General features: G+C 37.0%; 3 protein-coding genes across 6 annotated transcripts in view; all 3 read right to left on the minus strand.

Annotated features, from left to right (window-relative positions):
• Positions 1-18,008, minus strand: part of kis (kismet) — a 32,545-nt gene extending 14,537 nt beyond the window's left edge. For 3 of the 4 annotated variants that reach the window (XM_066301708.1, XM_066301707.1, XM_066301702.1), the window contains exons 1-2: positions 17,819-18,008; positions 5,040-11,850 (exon numbers count right to left, since the gene is read on the minus strand). In XM_066301708.1, coding sequence (XP_066157805.1) covers positions 5,040-11,798 — 6,759 coding nt within the window. In that variant the 5' untranslated portion in view covers positions 11,799-11,850; positions 17,819-18,008. Of the gene's footprint in view, positions 1-5,039; positions 11,851-17,118; positions 17,414-17,818 lie in introns of those variants that run through there. The other variant, XM_066301705.1, reaches the window with a different exon arrangement.
• Positions 18,009-18,615: 607 nt separating this feature from the next.
• LOC136350232 (divergent protein kinase domain 2A) lies at positions 18,616-19,862 on the minus strand. Its single transcript, XM_066301764.1, has 4 exons — positions 19,575-19,862; positions 19,112-19,514; positions 18,933-19,045; positions 18,616-18,860 (listed from the first exon to the last, which is right to left on the minus strand). The coding sequence occupies exons 1-4, from the start codon at positions 19,860-19,862 to the stop codon at positions 18,651-18,653; spliced, it is 1,014 nt and encodes a 337-aa protein (XP_066157861.1). The 3' UTR covers positions 18,616-18,650.
• The window catches only part of LOC136350239 (serine/Arginine-related protein 53-like), a 90,932-nt gene continuing 87,124 nt past the window's right edge, over positions 19,749-23,556 (minus strand). Inside the window, exons 2-6 of the mRNA XM_066301781.1 lie at positions 20,903-21,039; positions 20,719-20,817; positions 20,379-20,656; positions 20,086-20,321; positions 19,749-20,023 (exon numbers count right to left, since the gene is read on the minus strand). Of these exons, the coding sequence (XP_066157878.1) occupies positions 19,925-20,023; positions 20,086-20,321; positions 20,379-20,656; positions 20,719-20,817; positions 20,903-20,976 (786 nt within the window). The 5' untranslated portion in view covers positions 20,977-21,039 and the 3' untranslated portion in view covers positions 19,749-19,924. The remainder of the gene's footprint in view (positions 20,024-20,085; positions 20,322-20,378; positions 20,657-20,718; positions 20,818-20,902; positions 21,040-23,556) is intronic.

Genomic DNA, 23,556 nt, shown 5'->3' on the forward strand with positions numbered 1-23,556 from the left:
TATAAATATTGATGATAACAACTTGGGATGATCATTGATAGTAGATACGGAATTAAGTTTCCGGGTTTGTTTGATCAACGAAAATTGAAAAATTTCAAGAGAAATACATAAAATGGTTTATACAAAGTATCGTCCCTCCCTACCAACGCATTTTTGCCATTTTTCTGGTAATACCTAAATACGACGATAAAACGACGCGTCTTTGGACCGAAATCATTCATCCAATCAATTTTCTACTTCTTCGAAATTGGCCCAGTGTAGCCCTGGCACGTTCAATCGACCAGAACAAGTGATAATCGGAAGGGGGCCAGGTCTGGCGAATATGACGGGTGCGATAGCAGATTCCATTTCAGCATGTTGGTGGCGTCCTGGACGATGGAAGTGCGATGGCATGGAAGCGTTGTTATGCTGCGCAGTGTCACTCCTCCGTGTCTCGTGCCCCATTCTGGCCGCTTTTCGAGCAATACACGGTTTAGATTGATGAGTTGCTGCCGGTAGCAATGCCGATTGACGGTTTCAACAGCTAATAGGTACACGATTCCTTTCTAGTCCCATTAAGGCATTTAACTCTTTTTTTCCGATGCGATTTGGCCATGCCGTCGATGTTGATGCTTCGCCAGGTGAAGGCCACGATTTTTTTGCGTTTGGGATACTCAAAAAATATCCATTTCTCATCTCCAGTCACAATTCGATGTATGAAATTCTTTCATTTATGTCGCAAAAGCGAAGTTTCGGAAGTGGTTCTTCGATTTTCCATCTGTCTCTTAGTCAACTCATGCGGCACCCATTTTCTCGCTTTTTGAATTTTTCCCATAACACATAAACGTTTGGAAATACCTTGGAGAGTCATGTTTTTCAATAGTTCCGCAAGTTGATCTTGTATTTGCGTATCATCTTCATCCAATAACGGTCGCAGATCGGCGTCTTGAATTGTATTTAGTTTTCCGGAGCGCTTCTTGTCCTGTGCTAAAATCGCTACTTCTGAAGCGTTTAAACCAATTTTCATAGGGGGTTTTCGATTATGCATGTTCGGCGTAGGTCACCACAAGCAAATGAAGTGGTTTAACTTCACTTTCTTTCGAGTTAATTAAAGCAAAAAAGTAAAACTTCCCGTAAATTTTGTTTGACAGAAAACTCAACATTTTCATTTTTAGAAAAATTATTTCTGCATTGCGACACGTATTGGTATTACAACTGGTTGTTCTTAAGAACTGCCCAAGTTATACACAAAACACAATATCTGATATATAATTTGTTCTGTTTAAAGTTGTGATTGAAAATTACTCAAAAACGGTAGGTTGTATGAAAAAAGGTTTCAAATAAAAGCTGTCCGGTAAATAGGGGGACATTTTGTGAAGATAGTTTCTTTTAGCCAACACGTCAATTTAAGGTCATCTCAAAAGTAACTTTTTTTCAAATGATAACCCCGTTTTTTTTTAATCTTTGTAGACCTTCAAAAAATTAATATCTTATATTTGAACAATTTTTTTAAACGTTTTGCTGCAAAGTTATCCTAATTTTTGTCTAATTTTTAAGATAGTCGAAATTATTGCATTTATCTTCTAGAAAAGTTTTACAATGCATATTCTGATTAAAACTCATAACAATCCTATCTAATAAAAAAACAAATTCTTAAATTTCCTCTTATTAGAGCCAATCTTATATCAACATCTACAGAAAATCGATGTTTTCTTTTCGACAATAAACCTAATTGTTTTTTGTGAAATTATTCAAAAATCATTTTTTTCATTTCAAAATTCAATAATTGATATCGGTCACTACACTTTAGATGAAAAATTAGAAATGGTTTTTATTTATGGAAAGATTGAAGGAGATATTAGTCGGGCAGCAGAACTTTATGCTGCAAAGAGTTCCCTGTTGGACGACTTTCAACAGTGTCATTAAAAATTTCAAAGAAACGAAAACGTTAGAAATTAAAAAAAACGCAATCGCCTCCGAAGTGCACCACATGAAGGCAATTAAATAGAAGTTCTTGTAGCTGTTGCCTTCGATCCTCGCGTGTAAGTTGTCGTCAAATTGCTGCTGACTCAGGAATATCAAAGACAAGTATCCAAGGAACTTCGAAGGTGAATAAATACCATCCTTACCACATTTATTTAAATCAGGAACTCGATAGAAATGATTTTGAAAACCGAGTCAATTTTTGTAATTGGGCAAGGCAATAATTAAATTATAATGTATATTTCCTCTTCGACCATGATGTAGTGAATTGCCATAATCTGCATTTTGATACTGTAAATCCACACTTGCTTACAGAAGTCCGACATCAAAGACTATAGTCGGTGAATTTATGGTGCGGTATTATTGGGGATTACTTAATTGTACCTCTCTTCGCTGAAGGAAACTTGAATGGAGAAATGTACTGCGATTTCTTGCTTAATAATTTTCTGGAATTGTTAGAAAATATTCCACTTGCAATTACATGAAGTGGTATAGCATGAAGGCTGCCCAGCTCATTTTTCTAGGATGTCTTCTGAGGTTCTGGATGAATTGTGTATATCCAAATCTATGGAGAGGCGGTTCAGTGAACTTACCTCCTAGATTGCCTGATTTGACCTCACCAGATTTTTTCTTCTGCGGTTGTTTAAAGGACAAAGTTTATGCAGAAGGGCCAAGAACTGCAGACGACATCAAAAGGAAAAATGCGTGTCAATTGATAAACGGGGAAATGTTGCGCGGAATAAACAATTCTTTTGGAATAATAGTTGAGACGTGTTTGGAGCAGGAAGGATATTCTTTTCAACATTTGCTTCCATAAGTTCCTCAAATCACAATTTAAAATTTTCCAAATAAAAAAAAATTCCATGGAATAATTTTTTTGATTAAATTGAAGGATTGTTTTGAGTTTTAAACAGTATATGCATTGCAAAACTTAAAAAAAATGCAATAATTTCGATTATTTCAAAAATAGGACAAAAATCAAGGACAACTCTGCAGCAAAACTTCAAATAAAAAAATTATTCAAATAAAAGATATTCATTTTTTGAAAGCTTACAAGGATTTGTAAAAAATACGGGGTTGCCATTAAAGAAAAAGAAGGTTGCCCTTGAAATGGCCTTAAAAAAAGACGTTATAACTAAAATTCAATATCTCCATGACATGTCCCCGTCTTTGCCGAACAACTTTAATTCTAAACTTATTTTATACAAAGCACTGTTTTTGAGCCATCCTCAATCGCGGCTTTAAACGGGACACCTTGTATATGTCGACTACATGTGCTGTTAGCGCCATTCATGTGTGAAATCCAAAAACTTAGTTGCGCACCTAATCGTTACGGGAAGTAATAAGGTTTTCCTTCTCAAGTACAGCCCTGCTCCTGCACTATTAGCGGTTCGGAAGCCATCCCCCTACTAGATTGTACCTACCAGGTACAATCTGATCTCACATGTTTTGGTAGGTTCCTAAGAAAAGTAATGTCTTCCAGACCGAGTTAATCACGTGGATGTTTGATGTAAGTGACATGAGTAATTTCTAGGTACATCATTCTTGTTGAAAACGGAATTATAACACCAAAGAGGTAAAGGTTATTTCAAGAAGTCCAGTTTTTTCTTTTCAGCAAAGGCAAAAATAACTGTGTCTTCAGATCAATTGTTAGATTATCTTTGTAGCGCCAGCTGCACATTATAACTATCCAACAACTCCTAAAAAAAAAAAAAAAAATGGTACTTAGGACTACTGCTATATCAGCTGCATAGACTCGTAGTTCAACTTCCCATAAAGACAGAATGGTAAGGCAAAGCAATAGGTCATTCATGAGTAATCATAGGGAAAAGAATCCCCCTGTGGAAATTTCCTCCTCGCCGCCCCAAATTTAAGTGTGCCCCTATGTAGTGTCAACAATCTTTGAATTTCAACATATTGTGAGTTCAGTTGATGATGGTTATTTCGACTCCTCGTGCTTTAACGTTATCACTTAATGAGTCTGATAACGTCCTGTTAAATCCCACTTCAATGTCTAAGATTTCCAATGCTAATTATTCAGTGGTCATTGGAGTACTTCAAGATGTATTTAAGCAATACGTAATTTGGAATCAGGCACAAATGCGTCTATCGCATATTATCGACAGTAAATACCTAAGTCCGGATATGAATTTTGCAAGGTAAAGATAATTGAATAGGCCAAAAGCAATTCACAAGGCTTAAAGACATAGTTTTCGCTATTTCGATCAATAAACAGTCACTGCTGTTCATAAAATTTCCAAAGGGAAAGTGCCTTTTAATGTCATGATTTTTTTATAGATCTAAATCTTGAAAACTATCAAATAGTATGCTTAAATTATAAACCTGTAAGCTTTCTAAGTTCACAACATAGTTTTTTAACGTCAATTATATTTACTTTGCAATATTCACATGCTCATCACTCTATTCACTATCAGTACCATTTAATAGATACCCTTGTGATCCCGAACTCCATATTGCTTAAATATCTTGAAAAAAATTCCTCTCTGGACTTTCTATTTTTTGATCAAAATTAGCCCCTTTGCTTTCAATGATTATTGATGGTCACCCCAAGTGTTTGTCACGAATATTTGTATTTCCGATCTCTGCAATTTCTAATGATATCCCGAGTGATATCCCAATAAGTGGCAAGACCAAATTGAGGTCACATGCTACCTTTCTCTTACATTTTCAGGAGACATATTGACGAATTATACTTTTAGACATTTGTTTGTCTTGTGCATAATTAAGTCTCGATTTTGTAGCATTAGCAAACATTACCCAATGATTTCAAATATCATGAAATTTTAATTATTTTAACGATTTCTTGTATCTAAATAAAGCCACCTAATAAGGTTAATTAACATAACGGTTTGAACATATTATACAATGTTGGTATAATATATTTTAAATTCATTATGTTGTTTGTGTTAGTGGGTTTAGGAAAATTTTAAAAATCTAGAAATAGCATTAAGAAACCGCTCTAATTTGTATAGCAAACAACTGTTTAAATGAATAAAGTTTCAGTGGTGCAATTTCGGGCAACCTATGGTCTTTGACCACTGATAAAAGATACTTACAATCACTCTGGCGCAGTCCTCAATATCCTGCTCTCTCCATCCTTTTCTCAATTGCGAATTTTGAAGAATCTCCGTCCAACGGCCCCAACCAAAGGTCAATAATCCCCGCTCAACCATAAAACATTCCCTTCTAGACCAACTTCCATACACCATCTCCCCTTTCTCTCCTTCCCTCGGATAATAATCATCACCTCTCAATCGCTTCTTCCTAAGTTTGTTTCTCTTACTCCTCAAACCCATAGGGTCATTCTCCGGATCGGAATCAGAGGAGCTTTCTAATTCTGACATATCCAAGGCGCTTTCATCATGCCCATATCTCTTGATTTGGGTTCTGCGTCGCGGCTCAGCAATCACTAAATCTTCAGTCTCGTCCTTCTCTGTTGTATCTATATCAGCCTTCCTCGCCCACTTGTTCCAGAAATCTGGATCATCCAAGTCAATATCTGACCTGCTAGCACTCGAAGCGAAGCTAGCTTTGGAAAAAGTTGAGCCTTTCTCAGATTCCATTGTTATAACTTGAGTCCTTCTCGCTAGGATTACATCAATGTCTTCTTCACAAAACTTATCTCCATCATTTTCTTCATCGAGTAAAGCTCCGTAAGCTCCCTTTTTAAGTAAATCCTCAATCTCTTTCTTACTCAACTGTCTATGACCCGATCCTTTATCTCCTTGACTAGTATTCATGCTTTGCAAAACAGCTTTATCTAGACCCAACTTCAAAGATGCTTTATCAAACATTTCCCGCTCGTAGGTATTTCTACATAACAATCTGTAAATTTTAACCATTTTCTGTTGGCCTATCCTGTGACATCTCGCCTGGGCTTGCAAGTCGTTCTGAGGGTTCCAATCACTGTCGTATATAATTACTGTGTCCGCTGCTGTTAGGTTAATTCCCAAACCTCCAGCTTTAGTGCACAATAAGAAAACAAATCTATCAGAATCGGGTTTTGAGAAACGATCAATTGCAGCTTGTCTAAGATTTCCTCTAATCCTCCCATCAATTCTCTCATAGGGATACTTTCGATACATAAGGTAGTCCTCCAGGATGTCTAGACATTTAACCATCTGACTGAAGACCAAAACTCTATGACCATTAGCCTTCAATTTCGCCAATAGTTTATCGATAAGTACCATTTTACCACTTGAATTTATCAACGCCTTGTAATACGCATCTGGATCTTCTCCATTCTGCTGCTTGAAATCGTACTGGATTTGGTCTTCAGCTCCATTGAGCAAGTAAGGATGGATACAACATTTCCTTAATTCCATCATTGTATTCATTAAATTAGGAATGTTTGAGTAAGTAGTTCCTTTAGTGAGAAAAGAAAAGTTCCTCTCCAAAATTCCTCTATAGTATTTCTTTTGGATATTAGTCAGTTCCACTTCAACGACAGTCTCCTCCTTGGGGGCTAAGGATTTTTCAACATCCTCTTTAAGCCTCCGAAGCATCATGGGTTTCAACAAACACTGTAATTTATGCACTTCTTGTTCGGTCTTCAAAGACCCAAATTCTTTCAAAAATACATCTGATTTTGAAAACTGCGTAGGTTCCAAAAAGTTTAGCAAAGAAAACAGTTCATTCACGTTATTCTGCAATGGGGTTCCAGATAGGAGAACTCGGTGCTCCAAAGACAGTTGCCGTAAACCTTCTAGAAGCTTGCAGTTACGGTTCTTAAGTCTGTGTGCTTCGTCAATGACGCACAACCTCCAACTGAAGCCTTTTAAGTCGGCAAAATCGTTCACGATAATCTCAAAAGTTGTGATTAAGATATTGAACTTTGTGAGATCTCTTACATGCTGACCTTTATCGTTTTTATAATACATTTCATACTCTTGAATCATATTTCTGCTGGTAGCAGAGCCATGGTAAACAATCACATTCATATCAGTCCAGCTTTCTATTTCTCTTTGCCAGTTAGGAATCGTGGAGAGTGGGGCAATCACCAAAAAAGGTCCCCTGATTCCATACTCCCAAACTGAATGGATAAAAGTCAAACTTTGTATAGTTTTGCCCAATCCCATCTCATCAGCCAAAATGCAATTCCGTCCATTATACCAAGAAAATAGAAGCCAATTTAATCCTTCCAGTTGATACTCTCTTAGACTGTTGCTCCCTTTGTACACAGGAGATTCATCTAACTTACACCAGGCCTCTGGGGTCGGTCTCTTCTTAGGTTTCCATTTATCTTTTGAAGGTATTTTAGCAAATTTCTCATACTGCTCAATTTTAATGGGATCGACGTCTTCTTCGAGTTCCCAAGTACAATCCTCATATTGGAGAGAACGCCACTTCACCAAGTAATGTCTTACAGTTTCCTCTGTGGCTGGATCCATGTGTTCTGAAACATCCAATACTCTATCCACCTCGACGTAATCGGGGTTAAATGGCTCTTCATCGAGAGTTTCAAAGATATTAAGCATCTGGGATTGTTTCTGCTTGAAGCGCTTTATTTTATTCCCAATACGCTTATCTCCTTTGAACAACTCATCTTCAGTCTTCCACTCACAGTGCAAATAAGAAAAGTTTCGGTATTTCACGAAATACTCCTCGATTTCAACCAACTCCGTTTTCTCCTCCTCCTCTTTAGCTTTCTCCTCTGCAACATCCTTGTCGTCACCATCTTTTTCTTCTTCTTTCACTTTGTCCTTTTCCTCCTCTTCTTCTTCATTATCCTCCTCTTCTTTTTTGACGCCTTCAACTTTAACCTCTTTCTTGATAATTCTTGATGCCAGGACATATTGGACCACCATGGAGTCATCGTCTGTGGTATTAACATAGACGTAATTCATTCCTTTGGCTGAATCTCCAGCTCCGTGAGACGGTAAATCTTCTGATTCGGTCTCATGAGGAGTAGACGATGAAGAAGCTTGTGTACCTAATGTTGGTATGGGTAAAATGGGTTTGTCAGGAACTAAAGGTTTTCTGCTTCTTGGAGTTGGTGGGGTGTCATCGTCTGAGAATCTGAGCATTACGTCATCAATATATTTCTTGCGTTGAGTATTCCTAGCAGACCTTCGCTTGTTTGAGTTATCATCCTCCGGAGGCGAAGGAGGTGGAGTGGTGATGAAATCTTCACCTTCTCCATCAGATTCATTTTGAGCGGCTTTTTTACGTCCGCGTTTAGACCCTGATCTACCGCGGGGTTTGTGTGCAGCAGACACTGTTTTTTTAGGGGCTGCTCTTGGTCTTTTAATTTTCTTAGGCATTTCCCCAATTTCCTCGTCGACTTGCGACTCGTCAAATGCATATTCGTCTTTCTTAGTCTCGTCACTGGATTCCGGCAAAGGGGGTCCGTCAGCAGGAGTTTGTGAGTCTGCCTGCATCTCCTGGGGCTCATCTTTCTCCTCGCTTTTCATATTTTTCTCCGGAGTGGAAGACTCTGGCTCGTCACCAGCTTCTGCCTTAGCTTCAGCTTCCTCGGAAGATCTATTCTCATGAGAAAAAGAATCGTGAGAACTATCAGCTGACTTAAGAATCGATTCTTCTAGAAAACCATCGTCTTGCTCCTCAAGCAACTTTTTCTTTCTGACATACTTTCGTTTTACCCTAGGTTGGTCGGGAGAGTCTTTGGCCTCTCTCTTTTTGCGCTCCTTGGGTTTCTTTGAGTCTTTGGGCTTCCTGCCTCTCTTCTTTTCCTCGACCACTTGTTCCAAAGCGAAATCAGTAAATTCTGACATTTCGCTGTTTAATCCAGCACCCGGTGTGACGAAATCTTCAGAAACAGGTAATAATTGTTGCGGTTGAGGTGTTAGCGGTGACTGAGTTATTTCGGCATAAGCTCCCTTTTCCCCCTTTTTCGATCGAGGCTTCCTAGGTTTTCCTGCACTTTTGCCTCTCCCTCTACCAGTAGTACTTGTTACTTGAGGGCTATCAATCATAGCCGATGAGGAAAACATTGGGCTTTGAAGAATGCACGCAGAACCACCATTGCACTGATCACTAGCCTCATGTTGGCTAAGAATGTTTAACTTTTCTTGAAGATTTATAATCTTTTCCTGCAGTTCCGGAGCTGGAGGCATGCAATATAATTCTTGCAATTGTTGTTGCAATGCTGCCCTTTCTTGTTGGTGGCTTATAGGAGGCTGATATGCACTCATGTCTTGATTGGGCATAATTCCCATATGATTTAGATTCTGCATCATTGAAATGCCAGCGTGTGGTACTTGTCGCGGATAACTGTGCTGCTCGTAGGGCATATTTGAACTAACCTGTACATTTTGTACATTAGGAGTCACCATGGGATACTGATTCGGAATTGATGGTTGTTGAGTAGGAGGTGCAGTGACACCTATTGGTACTGGGGTCTGATTGGAGTGAGAAGCCACCGTTTCAGTGAAACTACTGTTTAAACCATCTTGAGAGTTCTGATTGTTGGAATTTCCCATTATATTAGAAATTGAATGCAGATCTGTTGTGTTGTGTTCTGTTGGAGGTAAACTGACCGCTGGTTCTACCTGTCTAACGCTTGGCGGTTGAGGTGTGCTTGTGGGGGAACTTACAGCCTGATCCAAGTTGACCATATTTGACTCCACTTGGCTTACATTCAGACTCGTTAATGAATGAGATTGCGTCGGAGATGATGGTGATTTCTCTTCAGTTATCTTCACTTCACCTTCTTGTGCAGGTTTCGGGAAAGAGTAGCCAAGATTTTGGAAATTAGGACTAGACTCTGAATGATTTGACTCAGCCACAGACTCCTGTGATAATGAGTTTTCTTGATTGTAAGTAAAAACACTGGGTTGGGTTAGATCATCTATCTTAAATCCTTTAGGAGTCTCTGGTCGATTTTGTCCAGGATAAGTAGGTGTCGTGGTACGAACGAAATTCCCAGCATCAAAGGGCCTACTTTGAGTAGGAGTATGAGGATTCGAAGTGGAATTAGCCATATTAGGTTCTCCACTCTCTCTACTGAGAGGTTGTAAATTGTGTTCTTGAATGGCATTAGGTAAATTATCATCAGTAGTGGAAGTGGGAGTAGGTGTCGAGGGATGAGATGCAGTCGGTTGCCCTATGGGGAGATGGGTAGGTTCCACATTAGTAGTGCTACTAGGAATTTTGTCAGGCATACTAGTAGTTGGAGACTGAATCGGTGGAAACTCCGACTGAGGTCTTGATGGCAGGTTATGTGAGATTTCCTGGGTGTTTTGCTCTACCATTGCTCTATGCTCCTCAATTTTCTCATTAATTTGTTTGGTAGGAGGAGGCTCCTCTCCATACATGTTTACGGGGTTAGGTAAAGTAGTAGCGGCTGATGTTGGTAGTTGAGATGGCATTAATGACTGACTGGCTGGAATAGAAGCATTATTAGTGACCTGATCCATTATATTGATTCCTCCTAAATTTGTTAAATGGGGTCTCGGAGATTGAGGTGGCGGCCACTGTTCAGACAGTTGCTGATTTCTCATGACATTTCCCATAGAGGGGGTTTGAGGCAGACCTAATGAGTTTCGAGACTGGTATGACGGGTACTCAGCCATTCCGGTGTTCGAGGGAGGCATCACCATTTGCTCTAAAGCCTGCAAGGTACTTTGTTGCGAATATGACGGCATTGATCCTGGGGCTGCATTCTTTGGAGGTAAACTCGGTAAACTAGCTGCAGGCCGAGGACTCATGTTGCTCTGTTGCATCTGCGGATGCTGTTGATGCGGAGACATATTTGGTTTGGCAGGAGAAACTACGGGCCTTGGAGAAACTTGAGGCCCTTGGGGTCTTGGAGACATTTGAGGCCGTGGAGACATTTGGGGTGATAATTGGGGAAATGGGGCTCTGTATTGGGGACTTGAATTACCCCCTAATTGACTGGGGTGCTTTGCCCCATACTGCTGTTGTTGGTGAGATTGATTATATCCAACAATCCCAGCGGGATGCTGCGTAATTGGGTTCTGAGCCGGAGGTTGCGGTTGTTGTTGCTGCTGTTGCTGCTGCTGAGGTGGATGAGGCACTGAATGACCTTGGCCCATGTGCCCTGAGCTAGGAACGCTCCCCGGATGAGGAAGAGATTGATGTCCCATTTGTCCGTACTGTTGACTTTGCATTGGATCCAACTGATGATGACTTTGAGGATACTGGTGAGGCATTCTTTGGTGCATGTAACCCCCATACCCTTGATTGGGAGCTGTAGTAGGATAGCTAGGAGCCTGAGGATACCCGTGAGGATGCGGAGCGTGCCTCTGAGGAATTTGGTACGGAGTTTGATGCGTTTGCTGCATTATCCCCGGGAATTGCTGTTGCTTCTGCTCCGGGTATCCTGCCATAGGCTGCTGTCTATACTGACTCATCTGCGGGTAGCGATGCATTGCCGGATAGTGCTGCCCCCAGCCAGCCTGCATGGCATTAGCGTCATTCATAGGTACTTGTTGCATGTCACTCATAGAATACATGGTGTCAGCAGTTGGCTGATAGGAGTACTGATTCGGTGTTGGCGGCGCTACGGGCGGCCTGGGTACCTGTCGGGGGTGGCCATAGGCGCCTCCGGGCGGACCCATCGGGGGACGACCGTCGGCGGGTGTACCGTAACCTTGCGCGTACACGTTTTGAGGGTTATTGGGATCCATGTGGGAAAACGAGGTAGTATTTGAACCGAATGAGGCCAATTTTTGAAGAGGAGTCTCCTGATGTGAGTAAATTGGCTGAGAGTAAGCCGCTGGCGCATTTCTGTCACCAGTCACCGCCGGATCGAGGTGTACCGCGCCCAACTCGGGCAAATTTTCCAACATGCCACCAGTTCCATCTTCGCCGAACAAGTCGTATGAGTCCATCGCTTTAGGTGGGACATAGCGTTTCTTTGATGCTCATCTCATAGGACCATCTCTGAAAATCAAAGGCTACGGTAAAGCTTATGCTAATCAACACAATATATTCAAATTGTGAACAATTACTGTTTCAATGATCTTTTGGTAAAATATTTTAGTTTTTTTCCACAAAAAAACAATGTTGGAGTATATGTACACAAGGTGCTGCAAATTTGCGGAAATATATGGGGATCTTGTAAACCATAAGGTATAGATATAGGATCAAAGTGTAAGGCCAGTTTAAGATTAAGGCTGAAATTGTGAAAAATCTGAATATTTTCGGGTATATCCACAAAAAAAATCAGAACATTTTGAATTTTGTATTTCTTAATTACCATAAAATCTACTTATTCTAGCAAAATATAACTAGGGCCTTATAAAAATATTTTTTATGAGAGATCTAAATATGTGGTACAATATTTCCCAACATGCAATGGAACAATTGATAAAGGAAAGTAGCGTTTTAAATGATCCTTCATAACTCTCAGCAACCTTGCAATATTCTGTAAGTGATGTTCTTATCTTAAATGAAACACTTCGTATATTGTTGCATTGATGGATTTGACTTTCAATCTTAGAAAAAATTATATAACAAACGAATCCCTATTTTGTACCGTTTTTGAGATATTTACCTTGGAAGAAGAAACAGCTCTCCCACTTCATGAACTGTAAAACTTCCGAACAGTCTAAAGACTTTTATTTACCATGTACGTGAGCGACCCTTTTAGAAATGGTTCGTCTTCGGCATCTAAGTTAATTCCTCACAAGATTAGCCCGGTATTGTTTTTTAAATGAAGAGGTATAACGAGCTGGTTAGGTACCTCTACTTTTGTTGCTAAATCCGTAAAGATATTTAGGGTCCACCTAGACCCATGTTTAAAGTAGAAGAAACACAAATGAACTCAGCGTGAAGTTGAAAGGAATATGCTCCCTTTGCATTAAAAATAGCGTTTGACTACATTGCCTACTTGTTTATCTTTCTTACACACAATCCGCAACAAGTTATGGAATTTGCTTTTGGGGTTAATCGCTGAATGCAACTAGAATTTCTATATTTCAGAAACAGCTGATCAGAAGTATACTTGATTACAATCTAGAGTATGTCCTGCAGAAGGTAGATCCAGGACTTACAGTTAATAACAGAACCGTCTTTGCATTTAATGCAGCTTCTCTGCCATCAGAAAGGCTGTAATCAGAAAGACTCTAGAGTGGGTATTTTCCTGAGTTCATTTGAATAAGAATTTTATTAAGTAGAATTTAATATCCATATTTGACAAAAGATCAAATTAAATACATTTTTTTATGTGAATCGTTACTACTTGTGATAATTAAAACTCACACAAAATAATAATTAATTGTACTTTAAAATTTTTTAATTCTAGGAATTTCGGTTTCAAGCTGCATTGTGTTCTTGTATTCTTTTAGCTTTATTATAGTTCAATGTAAACTGTCCTGCCAACAAAGAAGATTGTGAAGTATTAAGATAAACAAATGTGAATTTTATTGTTAGTTTACTGCCTTACTTTGAAGTGCAGCTTACTATACCAAGTATTCACCTTTCGAAGATACTTGTCCGGAATGAGTAGAGTGGTTTGTGCAGTGCATTTCTATTTAGATATTAAAACCATGTGAAACAAATGGTGGTTTATCATTTGTACTGATTTTATCAATTTTAAATGGGTCGCTACAGCATATTATGACGAGATACATACACAGTAAATTTAAGTCTTAAGACCATTTAAATCTCATATTTTACATATCACTATAATATAATGAAAAGCATGAAATTAGAATATATTAAGCATGTATGTAAAATATTCATAAAATGGAGTCCTTCATAATTTTTGTGGAAACTATGTGAGTTTTTAGAATTACCGGCAATTTCCTTGAAGTGTTTCTCTATTTTTTCAGCACTACATATTATGCTGTGTTTCATTACATTCATTTTGATATGAGAAAATAACAATATGAAATGTCCTTTATTCAAGGTGCCCGGTACTTCAACAATTCTGTGGTGTAATACCTTTCAGCTTACTCTTCATAGCAAAAATGATATATATCGCCTGAGGAAAACAGAATAAATGACAGCTTTCTTGAGATTACTGCATATTGGCTCAGATGCTAAACAAGCAATGATGTCATTAAATTTTCATAAAATTCCTTAAAGGTAAACATATATTGCTTTTTCTTTAGATTTGATGGCCCATGTAGAATTAAAGTTTAGTAATAAAATTGTATTATGGGTAAAAATACAAAAAAATATATTATTCCAAGCTGTGTAACAATAGTAGAGTAGAGATAATCTAAAAAAGTTTTTTTTAACCGCATCAAAAAAAAAAAAAAGTGCAAACTGTGCAAGTAACTATTTTACGCCTATAAAAGAAACAGCTCTACTACATGCACACAAAATGTGACGACCACTTCAATGTGAGTCTCTGTGGTCTTTAGATATTTGGTTTTTTCTCACTAATTAGATACTTTTTGTAGTTAGAAACACAGTGACAACTAGTTATACTAAAACGATGGGGTTAGCAACACTACTAAGCCAGATGTGTACCTATTTAAAAACCTAACTGTTATTTCAATGAGTGGCCCAGGTAAGTCTCGAATCTTCGATTAAGTCAGTTCACCGATTCAGCAGGAACGCGAAAAGCTGAACTCATATTATGAGAAAATCCAAGCAAATATAGGCAAAGAAGCAAGGGACTTTCTCATACAAGCAATGTTTATTGAACGTCCAATTGCTCTTTCAAAGTATTACAAAATAAACAATCATTTAGCAGTTTCCCCATTGGGTCTACTGGGAGGCAATAGACATCTAGTGTTGGGCTGAAAGTAGAACCAATGTTATAACTTCAAGAAATAAATACTTTAAATAAAGCAGATCTCCAATGTAAACGTACATTCATCGAATTATAGTTCATCCTATGTAAAACACTCATTAACTATTTGGTACGTTGAATAAAACGATTCGATTTAATTCAATAGAATATTCCATTAAGGGTAACCTAAAACAACCATACTACCGAGTGTTCCATTTAAAAGAAGAAAGTTTGTAATTGTAATTGTTCAGCTTTGAAGGAACTTTAAAATAAAATTTATATTGTTATAACCAATTCAATATTTTTTACTTTCTACGTAATAAAACAAGAATAAAATCTAACTTTCTGATGTGAAATATGAATTGGCCGATATAATTCCGATGAGCTAAGTAAGGTAATTCGAAGGCTAAAGTATGTTATCTCAAGGATATAATAAAGTACCCGTATATGTCGCAATTTTACAGAAAAGCAAATCAGTTCTTGAACGAAGAAAGAAAATGCGTTATAACTTAATTAAGACAAATTAAATTCAATAATCGTCACCCTGATATAAATAGGTACTGATAATACCTATGAACAAGATCGATCCTGTTTCACTGTTAAGTATGAGTTTTTCTAGTTTTAGATTTTGCGTTGTCCTATTGGCTGGTTTTCAAAACGTAAACAAACTTGTTTATTTGCATATTACTTTTGCTAATAGATTTAAGTAAGTATTTGTGAATTCCAAGGTACTATGCCTCCCCTGAATATTTAAAGACCGATACAAAATAACCTTTTCAATAAAGTATCACCCTGAAATATTCAGATTTCAAAAGGAGGTGCATTCACACTATAAACAATTGTGCCAAAGTCGAAATTATGGCTCCAATACACAAACTGTCCCGGATAACAAGGCATTCTAGGGAGATTTGGTAAACCTTAGGAAATAGAGAAATGATTAAATAGAACAAAGATGAGCATTCATGATCACTAGCACATTATGTTTTCAAATTAAAAGAAGTTCAATTATTTCGAATATATACTATTGGATAGACCTGAATTTTCATGATTTTATTTATTTTATTTCCCGACGTTAATTGAACAGATAAAGCAAAATTACAGATTACACATTTAGGTGGAAAGAGTTTTTTGTTGAGAGCAAAATATAGGCAACCAAAGCGCTTAGTATTTGAACTATTTCTGAATAAAATGTATTACTCCCTTGTTTGTATTTTTAACTGAAATTAAAATGAGAAAATCACAAAATTTAAATGTTATAATTATGCGCATTTTTACTTTAAAACACCTAAGTATTGACAAATTCAGACAATGATTTTAAATAGAACTAGGAATAACACTTATGTCATATTCTCTATGTCATCAAGTATAAAACAATTTTTTATCTATGACATAAAAATACTGAAATTAGTCTTAACAATCACCATGTACACTTCCATCAAATTTGGTATTGATACAATTACTTCCACAAAATATGCATAACTAAAAAGAATATCATTATTGGGCAGATATTTGCTTCTTACATTAACGGGAAAGTGTTGCATTCTGATGACTTGTGATAAAAGCCAAAGGGGAAAAGCTATACGCTTATGTGTTCTTCATACCATAAGCTGTACAACTTCTCACCCTATGGATTAAATCAGACTTCTCAACCAAAAAAAAGCCTTCTAAATTAGGCGGTATCCTTTGACCTACATTCACCAAAGTGTATATTTTATATTGTTGCAAAGTAGAATTAAGGTTTAATCAACTTTTATTATATTTATCAATAAATATAAAGACTAATGGAATTATATTTAAATCCCTCAATAAATAAAAAAAAATTAAATATTAAAAAATACATAAATGAATGTTCTCGATAAGCCTAATATGTAGCCAAACAGCTCCCAGTTGTTCCTTTCACATATCTGCTCATATCAACTATTCTGATAAATACCTATATTCGGTGATAAAAACAAAACCTGAAATTGACACTCGAATTCTCATATTGTATCTAAATGGAAATAGGATTTCAATAATCTATAAGTTTGTTGCATCAACAAAGAAGTAATTTAATTCTTATATTAGAGACAGAAATATTCTCAGCATACCTGCATTAGTGACTTTTTTGCAAATATTTGTGTTGGAAGGACAGAAAACGTGCTTAGTTCTGTGTCAGGAGGAGCCATAATGTGGTAATATAATGAGTCTTATTGGCATTGAAAATTGGGACGTTTGAATGGTCTCTATACCTGCCAGGCGCATGCAAAAGAGAAATTATTATAGGGGTATCATTTTTTTCTCCTTGTTTTTGTCCCCATTAGATATATAATTTCGTTAAAAACTTATGCTGCATTACTTATGTAATAACTACAGTCCACAATACTAACCAAAGATGTCTATACAGTCATATATTAGATCTCTGGAGACGAAAATTTACGTAAACAATTAATATTAATTTTGTATCGATATTAATACATACAACGTACAGGTAATTGAAAACGGATATTTGAAGCTCCTAGACAGAGGATGCATCTTCAATTAGATGTTGGCAGCATTTTGTACACTGTTAAAAAGATCGTTCATTAGCCGTTCGGCATCAATATACACATAACTCGATAAAACTGCTCCAAGATAGGCACCTAGGCAATTAAAAGCACGGAGAGAACAATGAACTTTGGCGACGCCATTCTTTTAATTCTCACCGCTTTTCAAATCGAATTTAGACGGATCACGTTTCAAAGCAACACACGAGGCAAACCCCTAAAATATCGGGGCGAAAACCTGTTTTTAGGACTTTAATCGATATTTCGCCGATATATCCCCCGAATCCCTGAAATTCGGAAGCAAAATGTCTGCAATTATTTGAGACGGGCACATTTTAATTGGTCAAAAATAACAGCACGTCGCCCTCGGTCTAGTTTGTTCTTTTTCTAATTACTCGTGGTAAACAAGGACGGATATGATCCTGGCGCTGATTTGATTATTGAATACGACTAGATATTTAGCCATCGCCGAACAGGACCAATCAGGTGATGTATTTTATCCAAATTTATTTCACATTTTCCGTAAATTGGCTATATGCAAAAAAGAAATATCTTCCATACAACTCAACGAACAGTCGGTCAAACGTTACTCTGCCGAGTTATCACCTGGATAAACAGGGGCCGACATCAACAAACAACTTACCATGGGCAGTCGAAGTTTCGTACCGATTTCTTCGTAAAATGCACCGTTTTCGCTTAAAAATTTTTGATTAATCACTGAATAAGACTTTCGTCTACGTTTTGGTTAACTAACAATTATTTAAACGACTTTGTTTCGGAAATATTCGCGTACAAACCGCACTATAATCGTCGGTCCGACTCCATCTTGCCATTTTCGATGGCTTGTGCTACACGTTGCGACATTGTCGCTAAACGTTTTCAAAGCGTGAACGGGATGTATTGTATTATAAATTTCTTGTTCAACTCAAAATTTTAAATACTTCCAAGAAAGCTAAATATGAAACTCTATTAAGGCCTTAGTAGTATTTTTTACAAAAAAATCTTTTCAGATTACTAATAAACACCGTGTAATTAAAGGAGTTTTCTGCAGATAAGGAGAATAATGCGAAACTTGGCAATGCTGACCGTGATGACATGAATTGATGGATGAGCGCGCCACCCGCTGACCCGTCATGAGGGCGGGCTATTTAAATCAGTTATAAGTAGAACAAAATTTTAAATATAGATTTTTGGTCTATGAAATCCCATATTTCAATCATTATTTTCTTTACAGATGCCTAAATTATAATATAATTATAAACGAATTTTCATTACAAATAATGTTAATTTCAAATCTTTTCATGCAAAATTGTATTGAAAATTTAACAATTCAACTTACTAATCAGGCACACTATTATTCATTAGATATTCAAACAACTGTAAAAACGTGGCCAAAAAAATCCGAGGAGGGGGATAATTAGGTACAAAGCATGAAACAAATTCCTAGATGCACAGTTTATTACCAATTTACATTGTTAATGTTTGTTATAATAGTTAACTTTATACAGCTCAGCGCGAATTAATTCCTTGATTTGTTTAACAATTAAAAATCTTGAAACATGATTCGTCGAGTACACGCATAGTTCGATTTGCACAAATAACCTTGCAGCATCAACTGTTGAAGGGGATGAATGAAGAAGACCTCCGCTCATCATTGGGTAGGGGGCCGATGGAGATAACAGCAACTAAATTGTGGATATAAATATAATAAATCAGAATCTCAGTAAAAAAAACTTATGTTGTTTTAATATGCTCACTCTACAAATGGAGTAGATGTTGTGGTCACTAATAGTTCTGCTACATATTCCTGATTTAGAAAATGCATATTCATCAGTGCCACTATGTTGAGTATAATGAAATGTATCTGTTCCTTGAAAAACAACAAAAGCAAGATAAATATTTGAACTTTATTGATACTCTGACCCTTTCAACCTACTTTCAATCTTCCTCTGTAAAATTGCATTTTCTAAGTCCACAATAGATGCCTTTAAGTTAGACATATTCACTGCAATATTATCTGGCGACACATCGGTCAAATAAAGCCTAAATTTTGAATGCTCAAAGGTGAATTTAAATGAAATATCCAACAGTTGAAGTGCCACATATGCACGGTCATGCCAACTTAAATCTTCTATATTGTTCAGAGGTGCTCCGCAATTTTCTTCTATGACCGTGCGTCCACAGTAGCCAAGTAGACGTGGCACAGGCCAATTTTCTTCTTTTGGAAAGATTTCCAGCAGGAGAGGCTCTGCATTAATGTTGAGAAGAGTCCAAAGATAGGAAAGGTTTTTGTAGGCAAAATCTTTTAGGAATATTTGAGCAGTTTCAAGACTGCATACCTGGGAAAAAAATTTAAATTTTGTTACAATAAGAAAAATTCATTTTTCATAAAATCCAACCTGGAAATTTCTCAACTTCTCCTCTATTAAGAAATTAATTAGATCTTCACTTTTTATTTCACTCCTAATGTCAGGGAAATCATCACCTTTATCAATCAATTTTTTAATTACCACCTCAGTCCCCCCACTTCGCGCAAAATATACATTTTTAACACTGAATAAATTAAACACAACTTTACTAAAAGAGTCATACTGAAGAGTTGTATTGTTTTGAAGTTCTGCACAATAGTTCAAACCAAAACACCAAGGACAAGTATCAACTTCACTCAAATCCCAAGCAGTTTTCATAAAGATGATAAGTGAAAGAGAGAAAACTATCACCAGAAGCGAACAAATAAACGCACGCCAACTCATGGTTCGTTTTTTGTTCCTTGTTGAAGAGCTTTCTGGCGGTATGTGCATAAATCTTTAATCCATTTCTCCATACGGGCCTCCTGGCTGATAAACAACTAAAATAAACATTATTATTAAGGAATTAAACAGTCACCTTACACTAAATTGCCTAACTTACAGTATGATGAAAAATGCTGTCATCTGGCTCTATATCTGGGACATCAGGCACTTTAATAGTCTGCTTATTCAGATCAATCACAATATTATCCAAAGCTTTATTTGTCTTTTTTGACAAGAATGGTTTTGAAACAAATTTATCCTCATTTATTAACTCTAGTGTTTTACTATCAATTACCACAACTTCGCCACTATCCTCTGGTGGCTTATCAGTCTTCCCTTTACTCCTTGCTGCAGCTAGAATCCTTCAGCATGAGGCCAACTTCATGACAAATACAATTAGTCAAAACCTACCACTGCTACTAGACTTGCTTTTTAAGTCAGCTTTCTTACTTTTATCTTTACTATTACTTCCCTCAGAGCTAGAACTAACAGATGAAGATCTTGCTTTCGGCTTTGAAACATACTCTTTAATATATGACTTAGATCTAGACCTCCTGGATCTGTATCTATCTCTTGACTTTGACCTACGATATCTTTCCCTACTGGAACTCTGTCTGTATTTTGATCTTTCACGAGATGTTGATCTGCGCGATTTCGATTTAGATGTATAAGAACTGCTTCTTGACCGTCTAACAAGTTTCAGGATTAAATTTTAGGGATTACTATAAAATTGGATTTCATATTCACTTACCGAGACCTTGAATAATGTTCTTTGCTTCTGGATCTCCTGTAGGACTTCTTGGTAGAGCGACGAGTCCTTCTTGAGTCGGCTGAATCACTAGATGATGATCTGGGAGATGAGGGTAGTTTGTTTAAAAGAAAAATAACGCGGAAGAAAAATAATGCGGTTCAACTGTGTTTTTATTTAGAAGTACCTGCGACGGGATTTGATTTTGGATGCTTTATTGGAGCGTTTATCGTCGTCAGAGTCGCTCGAATATCTTCCCATAATTTATAATATTAATAATAACTTTACATCCACTCGAGATACCCTATTTTACAAAAAAAACTTCATACATTAAAAAAAATTAAACCAAACCAAGCCTTTCAGCACACAGTCAGTATAATATAACCTACAATTTTTGTTCTATAATAATAAACTAAAAGTTACTATTCTTCGTAATACTTCGTCTTTCATATGGCCATTGAATGAGATAAAGATAAAGGCAAACGTCGCTTCCTGCGAAAATTAAAAAGCGCGATTGCCAGTATTGCCGTTTTGCTCGGGAAACTCAGTATTAACGTTCATTCACTGCTCTCGGGCAATCCGACATCGCTCAATTGGTGAATTACTAGATCATCTTTCAAGGGTCAATAACTCGCAATTCGAATTCAGTTTTTGACTTTTAAAAAACTTCTTTGGAATCTAATTTCGAGCGATCTTTCATCCTGCAAAAATGTTAAAAGTATTAAAGTAAGATCATCAGAATTTGTTGTTAAACTAAACAGGCGAGCATCGCAAATCTGTCAAAATGACTGCATATTTGTTTTTTAAACGATTTTGTATCTTTTTGCTAATTGAAAATAGTTGCACAATAAAACTCGGCTAAAGCAATCTCTCGGTTATAACGAAAAATGAAAAAGTCCCGTTAAAGTTCCTATAAAGCTAATATACAGGGTGCGCCAACTAAAACGAAACAAAGCTGTTTTCTCGGTTAATAAAAAAGTTATGCAAAAATGCTCGGACACGTCAACTTTAGTGTGGAGGGGGAAGATTTTTTATTAGATATTTACGGTGGTTGCCTTCACCCACTGGGCAGGGGATGAACCACCCCTGAAATTTTAAATGGGAAGGGGGGTCGAGTTATACATCAAATTCAAGGTTTTTTGAAGGGCTTCATGGTGATATCTAAATTTCTTACTTTCGAACAACCACTGATGAGTAAAACGATTATTTCTTTATGAATACTACAAATACGTAACGCATAAAATCACCTAAATCAATTGTTCAAAATACTGTCCGTTAACTTCCTGACAGTGAAATAAATTTGCTTCGAATCTCTGTCGTACCTTCTGGAGTATTTCGAGGGTTATTTGGCGGCATTCTATTGACATTCCAACAAGATGGTGCACTACCGCACTATGCTTTAGCCGTTCGGCAATTTCTAAATGAAAATTTTCCTAATCATTGGATTGGTAGAAGGGGTCCAATTGAATGGCCTGCAAGGTCTCCAGATTTAACTCCATTAGATTTCTTCTTTTGGGGTCATCTCAAGTCGAAAGTGTACTCCACTCCTCCAGGGGCTTTGGAAGTTTTGCGAGAACGTATTGTTAATGAATGCCGCCAAATAACCCTCGAAATACTCCAGAAGGTACGACAGAGATTCGAAGCAAATTTATTTCACTGTCAGGAAGTTAACGGACAGTATTTTGAACAATTGATTTAGGTGATTTTATGCGTTACGTATTTGTAGTATTCATAAAGAAATAATCGTTTTACTCATCAGTGGTTGTTCGAAAGTAAGAAATTTAGATATCACCATGAAGCCCTTCAAAAAACCTTGAATTTGATGTATAACTCGACCCCCCTTCCCATTTAAAATTTCAGGGGTGGTTCATCCCCTGCCCAGGGGGTGAAGGCAACCACCGTAAATATCTAATAAAAAATCTTCCCCCTCCACACTAAAGTTGACGTGTCCGAGCATTTTTGCATAACTTTTTTATTAACCGAGAAAACAGCTTTGTTTCGTTTTAGTTGGCGCACCCTGTATATTTATTCCGTTATAACAAACATGGACATAACGAACACTCGGTTATAAAAAACCATATTATTTATTTCACGCAGCTTTGAATAGTTTATAACAAACGGTCAAGAGATGCTGGTGTCAGCAAATTATCCCGAAAAAGCACGATCATCGTGGAAAACAATCAAAGAAGCTATTGCAAGTCAATATCAATCCCTTTTTCCAGTCAGATAGTATTTACTAATCATGCTGTAAGCACCTAATTACATATTTAAAAATGTCAAATGTTAATAAGGCGAAATGCAAATCCCTTCTTTCATCACATAAAATGAATATAATTTGTAAATTAGAAAATGGTTGTACAAACCATCAAATTTGTCGAAAGTAGTCCACGGTATCAACCATTTGGGCTCGAAGAGAGAAATATTTAGACGCACAAACACACATAAGTTTATCATTAAAAAAAATTCGTAAACCAGAAAGAAAAGATATGGACAAACCTTTGCTGAAGTGGTTTTCGTTTTAACGGAGCAAAAAATGTTCCTATTTCCGGTGTCGTTTTGCAAAAAAAAGTAAATCAATTTGCAAGATTGTCCACTTCAATCTAGGAAGAAACAGTTAGCGATTCGGGGGGCTTTAGCTGTCCAACAGGACGGATTGATCGCTTCAAAAAAAGGCACAATATACACAGCGGAAAAATTCATGGTGAAGCTGATGATGTATCGTCCGAAATAATCAGAAACTGGCTTACAGCAACATGGCCAGGTATGGAACAATTTTCCGTTTTTTTTTTAATTAAACTTTACAGTTTTATTTGCTTTATGGTGTCAGGATTGCGAAGAGGG

This window comes from Euwallacea fornicatus, chromosome 2, assembly GCF_040115645.1.
Source record: "Euwallacea fornicatus isolate EFF26 chromosome 2, ASM4011564v1, whole genome shotgun sequence".
NCBI classification, from domain to species: Eukaryota; Metazoa; Arthropoda; class Insecta; order Coleoptera; family Curculionidae; genus Euwallacea; species Euwallacea fornicatus.

Excerpts from the sequence above, each read along its gene's own strand:
- LOC136350232 (XM_066301764.1), bottom strand. The coding sequence starts at position 19,862 with ATGAAAACTGCTTGGGATTTGAGTGAAGTTGATACTTGTCCTTGGTGT. Across the intron at positions 19,515-19,574 it reads AGAAGTTGAGAAATTTCCAG|GTATGCAGTCTTGAAACTGC; the intron begins GTTGGATTTTAT and ends TTTTTTTCCCAG. Across the intron at positions 18,861-18,932 it reads ACATCTACTCCATTTGTAGA|TTGCTGTTATCTCCATCGGC; the intron begins GTGAGCATATTA and ends TCCACAATTTAG.